The following is an 11,509-nucleotide window of genomic DNA, read 5'->3' as shown; positions in this document are numbered from 1 at the left end:
AGAAAAGTTGACAAAATACAAGCATGGTTCTAGAAAGTTCTGTGTACATAAGCATTTAATTTGTCGGAGTTTATACGTCACGAACAAAACATAAAATCGGATTTTTATTTCCGAAATAAATACTTCGCTTCGATGTGCCAAAGTACTTAATACTCGTTTATTGTGATTGTGCTGTTTTTATTTGTTTTAGAATAATATTTTATGTAAATAAATGTTACAGGGTTTTATGTGTAAGGAAATTAAATTTAAATCAATGGAAATATTTGTTTTATTTTCAAATAGATGATAATTATTGAACTGTTCCTTAATACATACGAGATATCAATATATTATTAAAGGTAATAATATTTATATTGGTAATGAGGTGTTGGAGCTGAAAGTTTTTTCTCGTTTGAAAGTGCTGAAAGTAAGTGTGTCGTGGTTGTTTGATCAGGTCATATTTGCCGATGGAGTCAAAGAGATCAATAAATCGTAATTGCTTATTGCCTTTAGTCGGAGTTTATTGAACATCTGAATGCATTGCCAAAATTCGTAATGTTTGATTATGTCGGAAAGCACCTCACACAATAGGGCAAGTTCGACATTTTCCTGCTTGAGCGCAAATAGGCGCTTAATATAATATATATTATCTATTAGTATTTCATACAAGCCTCCATAATATTTATTAAAAAATATTATATACTCTTGTTACAGTTAAATAAAAATTACAAAGTTTTTCATCAATTTATTTTAAATGTGTAAAAATTTGCAATTTCATTTACCAAATCTTACAAAATTCTCTGGTACATGCACAATTCCGCCTTATCTATACAACATTGGTATTACTTATAAAGGGTATTTAGTATAGGAAATGATTAATAAAACAATATTTTTTGAAATTACATTCAGAATATTACTATTATTTCATGAAACTCTCATTTGACTTTCTGTACTGTTGTACTCTGCCCGATGTAAAATAAAAACAACGTTTCGGAAATTAGACCACTTTGACATGTATTATACAGTGAACAATGCATTCTCAATTTATTTTAACTTATTATTTGTGCACAGTAAAAATTAATTACCCATTCTTCCACGTAGTAAAAGCTACGTCGAAAATTTTTCACGGCTTCCAACACCTTTAAGTCACTTTTAGGAGTCTGCATTCAGTCATTCCAAAAAGCATCAATCGGAGCAACCCAGGATCTCAACTTAGTCTCAATTCGGTTAAATCGAATACGTTACAAGCAAAGTTTAATAAGATGAAAGAAGTTCAAGCTAACTTCTTCTAATCTTCAACATTATGCCACTGGGTGAAGGCGTTAATACCAACATGTGAATCTGGTGTAGCTTAAATTTGTCGCAAATGTAAAAAGTAAAAAGGACAGTGGGACATCACCTACTTGCTGAGCTTATACAGTTACACAAGCGTTTATCACCATACATGAAGAAAAATGGTAGGTGAGACTGTTATAATTGGTAACAATCCGCAATAAAGAAGAAACAATTAACAAAACAAATTTGGCAGGAGCTAAGAATGAGCTTATTGTCTAAGCTATTTGCATTTTAAACTGTTTCTACTGTCAAAATAAGTTCTGAAATTAAAATTATATTACATTGTCAAGATCCTCAGCATTTTCTGTATTGTTGTATGGTAGCAGAAACACAGAGAATACGAGAGAGAATTGTAACGCGACAATGCTATGTAAATATTGCAGGGAGAAATTCAAAGCTACCCTTGAAATAATACTATACAAAATAAAAAAAATCGTTAAGAAACATTACACTTAATTCATATTATTACTATTAAATAATATTAATCGTTGCTGTTATAATTAATATAAACGGAATGTCAGTTAACAGGGACCTCGATAGATGGCGTGTCCAATTCCGTTGAGGGCTCTGTAGGAGTATCTGTTGTAGACAGTGTATCTGAAATGGAAGGATTAATTCATACAGTATGCTAAATATTTTTCAAATACTAAGAAGTTACAACCTATCAAGATATTATTGAACAATAGTTCTATTGTGGGCCAAGAATGTATTAACGAACTAGTTCTTGGAACTTATGCTACTGGTATTTGTTGGTTACAATCGTAACACATGGTTTCAGCAAAATGGAGCCACTAGTCTTACATCCAACGGGTCCGGTCGGGTCGGTGTCAAAGAAACGTTACCGGAAAAGCTGATCTCCAAAAGAGGCGTTTCTCACGCCCACCCAGGAGCCCAAATCTATCCCCGGCAGACATCTTTTCAGGGGAGTATTTAAAGAGTCCTACATCCATAAATTTAATACGCTACGTCAACTGAAGGTAAAAATCAACAGAGATATTGGCGAACTCGTGGTCTTTTTGCCGACTAGCATTTGAAAATTTTCACACTCGCCTAGAAGAATGAATAAATTGAAATGGTAGAATTTAGATACACAATTTTTAAAAAGTAAGCTCCTATGAATTATCATTCCTGTAAATAAAAAAAATTAAACATACCTGATGGGTTTTTAAAATAATTTTTCGAACGTTAACTAATTCATGGCCCACCCTATAGTAAAGAAGTTTCTATAAACTAGTAATGTAATCTTCAAAAATATTTTAACACAATTATTTTTAAGAGCGTTTTAATGGTCTTTAAAATGAAAAAAAAACCACAGTTATATATAGTTACCTGTCATCAGTATAAAGCCTTCAGGAGATCTATGTAAAAGTTAGTCTATGCCTATTTAGATCAGAGGTTCTCAGACTTTATTTCTGAGAAATTTTACTACCTTCAAAATATAGCTGATTTAGATAAAAGTATAATATGTTAAAAACCAAACTTGTCACATATATAACTTATAAAGTAGACCATTAATAAGCGTTAAGTAAATTTTCTTTACCATTTAAAAAATACTCCAAAAATAATTACATATTTATTTTTTTAGATTTTTAATAAAATATGTGTTTTGTTTCTAGTAGTGATTGGTAATAGCTAAATTAGTACAATCACGCCATACTTTGATAGATAATAAATGATTACAATTTATTTTTTACATAGAGTATGACTTTCCGATAAGATTTACGTCTTATGGCTCCGAAAATGATGACCAGACACAACTTATAGGACAAATACGTAGTTATAAATATTTGAAGGTGGCAGTAAATTTTGAAATTTACTCATGAAATGAAAAAAATTATAATATATTGATGAGTCAATAGTTACCATGGTGTACCAAAATAACAAATACATATTTACCGGCAGGGGTTTTTACAGAATCTTCACTTTGATTTGTGCTCTCTTGTGTGTCCATTGGAGTTTCATTAGAAGTACTCGGGATTGAAAGCTGTAACAATTCACATTAAAAACTGTATCTTATGTACATAGCGATAACATTATCCATTACTATTCATATGGTTATTTATTTTCATAATCAGCAATTTTTTGTGGCAAGGCAAAATATTGCAAAGTTGCTAGAATATGAAAAATAAACAATTTCCTTGCCAATTCTTTAGGGTTTTATTTAAGTCAAAATTATTTTATTTCCAAATACTTTAAATTTATAGGCAATAAACAATAATTAACTTTTTTTTAAAAGTTTCCTCACTCTGTTTAAAAATTAGAGTTCTATAGATAACTTTTAATATTACCTCTGGCGCTGCTCTTGCTACTTTTCCGACAGGATGCCTTACACTAAATGGAACACATTGGGAGTAATATTCTATTACAAAGTCGGGGAAAGCTTTACCCAAACTATGTCCTGACACCACATCCACCTCTAGACAACCTTGCCTGTAATTAGAAAGTATATTAAAAAATAAAGCTTATATTCAGAAATAATAAAATATTACAAGTATGCAATCACTTGAGTAGTTGTAAATAATAATTATAGTTAAAAGTACATTAACAATTATTAATACTCACCATTTAACTAAGAAGTAAAGCATACCATGAAACAATTGTCCAGCTAGAATTTTTTCTGGTGGCAAACCACGGGATAACCCTCTAGGTTTCTTTATTTCCTATAAATAAAATAGATATTTAAGTAATAACATATGTAATGCATGAATGATATGCAAGTAATAATATATATACATAACATATGCATAAGGAAATATTGACCTATTTACTTATTATTGATTGGTATAAATTGTTGCAATCTGAAGTCTCAAAATGGAATAGACTGGCCATATGGAAGTGACAAATACATCAACAATAAGATGGGTGATTATTGTAATGAATGCAACCAGAAAACACAAGAACAAGGCAACATTAACGAAGATGAAGGAGGCCTTTACTCTAGCTAACATTTTTCTACAATTATACTAACTATTTAGGAGTTAAAACAAAGATTTTATCTGTATTTTTATTTTATAACTATGTGTTTAATAAAAAAATATTTTGTTATTTAAATGAAATGATTTTACTAAAGTTTATAAAATAAACAAAAATTATTTGAATTTATTCATTAAAATTATTGATATGAAAAACATTATTTGTCAACAAACTTCTATTTCTGTAAAACAATTACATGTGTGAACCAAAATTCCAAGTGTGCCAACAAGTTTAATTTCCATATAAGGTTTTGAGAAAATGTTTAGTACCTGATATTCAGTCTTTGCAGTCACAAATCTTTCAACAGTTTATAAAGAGAATTAGCTATTGTATATCTATACAAATTCATATAAATTTATTCCTAGTTACTTTATTCACTAGGTCATAGTTTCTTACCCCAACGGGAAACAGTAAACAATAAGTTCTATAAGTACTACATGTTCGATGTTCTTGAAAATAAAAATAAGTCCAGTCTAAAAGATGTCACTACCATTTCCTGTTTATGTTATTATTATAGTGTACATGAATATTAAATGGAAAACGGCTGGTCATATCACTTGTGGCAGAGAGAAGTTGAGCCAGACCTCTATGCATTGGTACCTGAAGGACTTTAAGAGTTAACATGGCACAGCTTTCAAGCGATGGGCTGGCAACATAGAGAAGGTAGCTGGAGAAACCTAGACCAGTACAACAGGAGACAGACAAATGTAGCAACAATTGGAGGAGATATTTGCCAGAATGTGGCACACACAGGAGAAGATTAATAGTTATTCTAGCAAATAGTCATCAAAATGTAGTTAAATACTGCATTTCTTCTAAACAAATGGTTTATTATTATTAAGTGAATAATATTCAAAAAGAACAAGAGTTTTTTTATAACTTAAAGGATGTTGTACAAAGTTGGAAACATGCTACAGAATTTATACCTCAATTTTTTTCTTTTTGTCTCCTCTGCGTGATCTCTTGCGTGTTGAAGGAGTTTCTTCAACAGTCTCTGTAACCACAGGTGCTGCTTCCCTCTCTCTCTTCAATCTTGCTTCTTCATAAGCTGATATTAATTCAGGGCAATCCAGATTGTCCTCTGGTTCCCATGTATTGTCTTCACTGTGAAATATTTAATTTATTTATAAGCATTGACAGCCATAACAAAAATTATTTGAATCCAACAATAAATAGTGAAAAGAAATATATTTCCTTTTGTCTGAGATAAACACTGTTTTCCAGTTGCAGTTTACAGCCTCACCAAGTTTGGGAAGGCAGGTTATTTAATTAAGCATAAAAGTTCCATTTATAACTTCATCACAAGCCATTCTATTATTTATTTTTCTAAATTAGGATGCAGTCAAACTCTTGTCAATTAGACATACCCTTCTTAAATTGGATAAATGCAATTTATAAAAGTTATATCTTTACTATAAGTTTCATTTACAACACACAGATATAATCAAAAAATGGTTTTTAAGGCATTGTAGTACTTCATTTTCGTAAATGAATCAGATTGAAATTTTTAAATGATTATATTATTTTCACTTTGCACCTACTTAGAATATCCTTTCCATTTTAATAAGTATTCCACTTTTCCATTTTTTATTCTTCTGTCCAAGACCTTTTCAACTGAGAATTCTTCATGTCTTCCAGACTGTGGTCCACCAGGTGTTGATGTTGGTACTGTAGTGGTTTGTGCCGGCTCAATGTCGGTTTCCATTGGTTGACTTGATGACATAGGAGCTACACAATCAGAAAAATCTGGTCGTTGCAACTCCATTGATGCGATGTTTTAAATGCCTGTGATCAATAATCAAAACATTGGAAAATTACGAATATTAGCTTACAATATTTTTCATTTGACAGACCGACGCCCTCAGTAAGATATCATCAACACAAGCGCCAAGATTTCATTCTGTTTAAGCTTTTTTAGCATTCGCCGATTCAACAAAAACAATTAGGTGAGAAAGCCGCTGCAAAGGATTCAACTCAAACTAATTGGGTTTTATTACATTGATATTGTAATAAATAGTAAAGTATTTTACAGACCATAAATAAATTAACTGGGTATTATTAATTAATTATTAAATATAAGATATTAAACCCGCTTTAACGATAAATCGAAAAGTTGTTGTACCTTGTTGTTGACATTCAGCCTAATATTTTTTTATCTATAGTCTCATTAGTCATAATAGTTTCATACGAAATAAGGTAGACAAAGGACTAAGTCTTCGGTCCAACTCTGTCAAGACATGTTTAACTTGCGGTTACGAAATAAAATACACCGAATAGAGTATAAAATGACATTCTAAATTAGTTTTTTGGACAGAATGATGATTAACATTAATGGAATTGTTAATTATTCGTATTGTAGCTGCTACTGGATGCGCTACACATCTTCACGGTACATATTGCTGGTTCCTACTACTACAATACTTTTATATAAAATCATTCTTGCGCGTTCAAATTCAAATTCGTACGTCGATTTGAATTCGGACACCACCAGCAATGTGATCGCTATTGTTGTATTAGGGTCGTGTATATATCCGATACTCTCTTCTTAGATCCCTCTTGGCTCGTTAACATTTTCGGGTGGTTACTCACCTCCGCCCACTAATCAAATACCTATATTTAAAGAAAGATCATACGCGTGTTCAGTTGGATCATCAATATTAATAAATGATTAATAATTCGAACGTCTAAAAATGATTTTTCATAAAGCATAACTTATTTATTACTCATTTTACAAATTTAAAACATGTTTAGTTGCTATTATGCTAAAAGTTAAAAAAAAATTAAAATGGTTATGGCGATTCATTGTTTTCTTTTTCAGAAATTTTATTTTATGTACTAGATATACATTTTTACTGAGTTTCAGATATAAAAATTATGTTAACTATAAGATAGGAGTAAAACTCAAGAAACAAATAGACGTAAAGAATTTTAAAACTTACTATGGTTAAGTTTTCTGTAATAGCCATTGACATTTATTTTTTTATTCTTTTATTATCATTAAATTATTATTATAGAGGTATGGTATTTTTTATTTTTTAAGAAAATACTATTTTATTGTTACAATAAATTATTGAAAGTCAAAAGTTTTGATGGTTCAAAGTTCTTTTCGTCCCAGATGTCAAAATGACGTTTTATATCAGCTGTCAATAGGACCAGACTTTTTTAATTTGTGTAGGTTAAAATTAAAATTGATTTAGTCTTTTTATTGAAAACTTAATACTTTCATTATAAATAGTATATCACATTTTTAATTAAGTAGTTCAATCTTTTTAAAAGCAATTAAATTTTTCAATATTTTGTTCATTGAAAAGCCTGTGTAAAAGATATAGTGCAAGGGGAAGGCAAAAATTATTTAATATGACAGAAACAAGTCCATTCTCGAGTAGCACTGCATTTTGTGCTAAGTGTGGTTCTATATTACCTCTTCTGCAAGAATTTGGATGCGTAAAATGTTACGCATGTAAAACAATATACGATGCTGAGAGTAAGTTTTATTTTCAACATATACTCGTATACATACTTAAAATATCTTATAATTTAAACATTATTATCTTTTGTATTGACATTGAATGATATTAAATTTTTTATTAACTAAGCATGTTAAATTAATTACACCAGAATGCTTACGGAACTTTTATAATAAATAATATCAAATATTTAGTTGCATATTTACCTAGAGTTGAAGCATAACCTTGTTTTCGAATGTACTTTTGGGAGCGTTTTGTGAATTTGTAGAGTAGTAATGTCCTTAATCCTGTTGCATTGTTTCTATTAAATTATAGAAAATATTTTTGATTATGTCCTGTTCTTGTATTATAGATTTCAGCAATCTTAAGTTCCAATATACAATCCATTTTAATGCAATATCAGTTGTGACACATGAGAACATGTTGAATAGAGATGACCCAGAAGGTCCAGTGGTGGAGAGGAAATGTCCAAAATGTGGCAATGATAGGATGTCTTATGCAACATTGCAATTGAGATCAGCTGATGAGGGTCAGACTGTGTTCTACACATGTATAGCTTGCAAGTAAGTTAATGTCTTTTTTATTTTAATTATTAAATAAAATTGTAACTTTGCCAAGCCAAGCTGAGGTTTCTCTTAGGAGCTCCTGTTTCATTACATGTCAATTAAAACACAATTAAGTTTTTTGAGACATTATTAAAATGTGTGTTTTTCATTGTTAAACTTTTATATAGACCAATTATAGGTGAAAATCCCTAGGTTAACGAGCATTAGTATGCTATTTATGTAAATAAAATGGGTATACTACAAACATGTTTCAAAACATAATCTGATATTATTAACAGAGATGTGCTTCAATCCTGTTTAGTATTGACAAATCAGAACACCAAATGGTCCATTCATGAGAGCCAAGCAAATAAAGACATATTAGCGGCTCAGAAATCGGAGGAAGGTCACAGATGTTGAATTTATAGTGGAAAGATTCTAATGGTAATGGGTAGTTCATACTGCCAGATGCCAGATGCTATCATAAAGGTAGCATCACAACTGTAACTGCCCATAACGGGAAGATTTTTTTATCATAAAAACCTTTTTTATTTTATTATAATTTATTTTTATTATGTAAGTTATAAATTATATCTATTTTTTCAACAACAATTTTTAAATCAAATTACACCCTTAATAATGTCTATGAATTCGAGAAATTTATCAAAAAAAAATTTGGAAAAAATTCTTATGTAATGCAAAGGATTTTTCATGTAATAATAAAGCTTGAGAATTAATCACTTTACTACTTTATTAAAAATATTGTGAAAAAACTGCACCAAAAAACTTGTCAAAAGTTTATTAAGGCCTTTCTTAGATCAGGATGCATTTGGAACCATTTGGTTTCTATTAAATTGGGCCCTTCTGTTTTCTTATCATAACATACACAAGTAGTGACAGAATGATCCTATATTGATAGTAAAATTATTAAATAAATAAACTATGATTTTTTGAAAAGTTCAATGCTATGTGGTGAACTGATCTTATTCTTAAGTTCTGCTATCCAAATATGACTTTTTTAGTTGTCATGTCTCCTAAACTGGAATGGAAGAAAGTTTACACAAATATTGATTTAAGATAGTGTTTTATGCAAATCATTAAAAACTTTATTGTTTGAAATTAAAGAAAGTTGATCAAAGATGGAATTTTAATGGCGGCACTAACGTTTTAATGCAGACATGATATTTAATTTAAAAATAAAATATTTTAATGTGAAAGTTTATTATCTATGTGATAATATCTCGTGTTATTTAAATTTTATATTAAATAAAAGATAGCAAATAGTTTAACAGTGTGTTTTTTTGCAGGTACAAGGAAACAGAGAACTCGTGATATTTAGTCGATTTATTTTTTAATATAATTAAATTTATGATAAAAGTTTGACTGTTTTATTTAAAATATATCTAGTTATATAAGCTATCCCGCTAGATTTAGTATTAAAAGATAGATTGATCAATGAGTCCATTAAAAATGAGAAAAAAGAATGAGAAGTTGAGTGAATTCTTAATCACGTCACTAATTTAAAAATTGAATAAACATCGATTTCTTACGAAAATAAATATTCATATACTGCAAAACATTTGTTTTATTTAATCGCCTTCAAACCTCTGGCGCCCAATGGCAGAGATTACAGCAAGACACAATTGGAATAAAGTAATTATATTTTTGTGGCAATGTGTTAGGTACACGATGTTTTAGTTTCGTCCTAACACGTTTTTTTAGTGTTTAGCTGTCATTAAATGTTCGACAGCTGGAGACAGGTGTTTTAAATTTACTCTGTGGTAAGTATGGGCAAAGAAAAGGAATTTATAATATTTTTCTCATAGTTTATATTTTTTCTCTACTCTTAACTTTATATTCATGGTGATGACTTATAGATTGAAAAGCTTTAAAGGGGTTCGTGTATAGCTCATGTCAAATAATTTATGCCATGTTCTATCAAAAAAATAAAATGTTATGAATATATTACGTTATGATAATAAAGTAAGAAAAAGCATTTTCAAAATTGGTAATATATATTGGTATAGAGAAAAGAAAAAAATACTCGTTGTTTATTATCTGTCCCTGCAGGGTTTTTACTACTAAAAGTTTTGCCTGTCGTATTGTAATAGATGAAATTAGTTAATGTTATACACTTCAAAGTGATCACTTTTGCAGGACGATTAGCAGCAGGTGTAAAAGTTTCAAAACTTTTTCCTAGCAAATTAGTTGCACATTCACCCCATAAAAGCTTTTCCATCTCTATCCAATCAACATGTTTAACTGATTTTTTAACGAAGGTGTAAAAAAACAGTCCAATTCGACTGTTGTTTTTTTTTCTACAGAATAGTTTTGTGCTGGGTGCTTTGTTTTCATTTAAATACAATAATAATGTAGACATACAGACGTTTATTTACTAGCCTCTCGTAAATAGTAAAGATGGTATTTTAACGCATATCCGGCCTACTTTGTTATCGACAATGCAGCTTGTTTTGCAACACTAGTTGTTATCAGTTACCTTTAACGTGATAAATAAATCTCGACTCTGCGTCATAGGTGTTATGGTAACAATTGCAAGAGCAATGTTAAGCTTTAAAATTGTCGGTTGTATTGTCCACCGTATACGTATCTGAAGGTGCCGGCAACAGATCGGTTCATTCACAAGTGGCAGGTGAAAACATGCCGTTTTAGATTCGGCACGCGCTACTGCCAGATTGTGAACGTTTTTTCGTGTATGTGTGTGTATCGTAGAAAGCTCGAAATATGATATCAAGACATCTCTGTGTGTAAAAAAGAGATGTAAAATATTTTGGCACCGAGAGTTGCACGATTGGATTTTTATAATTAAGTCGATCATAGATCTTAACGTAACAATGTTGTGAATATGATTCAGTTTGTAAAGTATTTGGAGTTTAAAACCAATTGTGTTTATAAACGATGTCACGTGCCAATTCAAATGCTGGGTACTGTACATCTGATTATCGTTTATTATATCCTTAAATGATTTTATGTTTAGAAAATAATCCCAAAATATACAATCTTAAAATACTCGATATAAACTCTTTTTTCTTTAATCTATGTCGTTCTATAATCAATATTGACTTAGAAATATACCTATTTAAGATCTACAAAGAGTTGCTGTATATGTCCCTCTGTCGTTTTATTAACTTTCTTAATTATTAATTTTTATTATTTGTCTACAAGGACGTTAGTAGCACATTGTAGTGAGCG

General features: G+C 30.0%; 2 protein-coding genes across 3 annotated transcripts; one reads left to right on the top strand and one right to left on the bottom strand.

Moving 5' to 3' along the window:
• Window positions 1–322: 322 nt before the first annotated feature.
• LOC137924588 (chromobox protein homolog 3-like) lies at window positions 323–6,476 on the bottom strand. Of its 2 annotated transcripts, XM_068768004.1 has the most exons (7): window positions 6,410–6,476; window positions 5,829–6,072; window positions 5,214–5,391; window positions 3,877–3,974; window positions 3,603–3,744; window positions 3,211–3,298; window positions 323–1,911 (listed from the first exon to the last, which is right to left on the bottom strand). In XM_068768004.1, the coding sequence occupies exons 2-7, from the start codon at window positions 6,050–6,052 to the stop codon at window positions 1,832–1,834; spliced, it is 810 nt and encodes a 269-aa protein (XP_068624105.1). In that variant the 5' UTR covers window positions 6,053–6,072; window positions 6,410–6,476; the 3' UTR covers window positions 323–1,831. The 2 variants fall into 2 exon arrangements, with proteins under 2 accessions (XP_068624105.1, XP_068624095.1); XM_068767994.1 differs by lacking the exon at window positions 6,410–6,476 and having other exon boundaries at window positions 324–1,911; window positions 5,829–6,279.
• Window positions 6,477–7,430: 954 nt separating this feature from the next.
• Polr1H (RNA polymerase I subunit RpI12) lies at window positions 7,431–9,780 on the top strand. The gene is made up of 3 exons (XM_068769099.1): window positions 7,431–7,771; window positions 8,107–8,317; window positions 9,607–9,780. Exons 1-3 carry the CDS (start codon window positions 7,645–7,647, stop codon window positions 9,629–9,631), a joined length of 363 nt encoding a protein of 120 aa, XP_068625200.1. The 5' UTR covers window positions 7,431–7,644; the 3' UTR covers window positions 9,632–9,780.
• The last annotated feature ends 1,729 nt before the right edge of the window (window positions 9,781–11,509 follow it).

The sequence above is a fragment of the Battus philenor genome, unplaced genomic scaffold, assembly GCF_028537555.1.
Source record: "Battus philenor isolate CCGP_79_NKW_IND1 unplaced genomic scaffold, ilBatPhil1.0.hap1 SCAF_10, whole genome shotgun sequence".
Classification (NCBI taxonomy): Eukaryota; Metazoa; Arthropoda; class Insecta; order Lepidoptera; family Papilionidae; genus Battus; species Battus philenor.
Note: the sequence above shows the minus strand (reverse complement) of the source record. Positions and strands in the feature narration are given on the sequence as shown.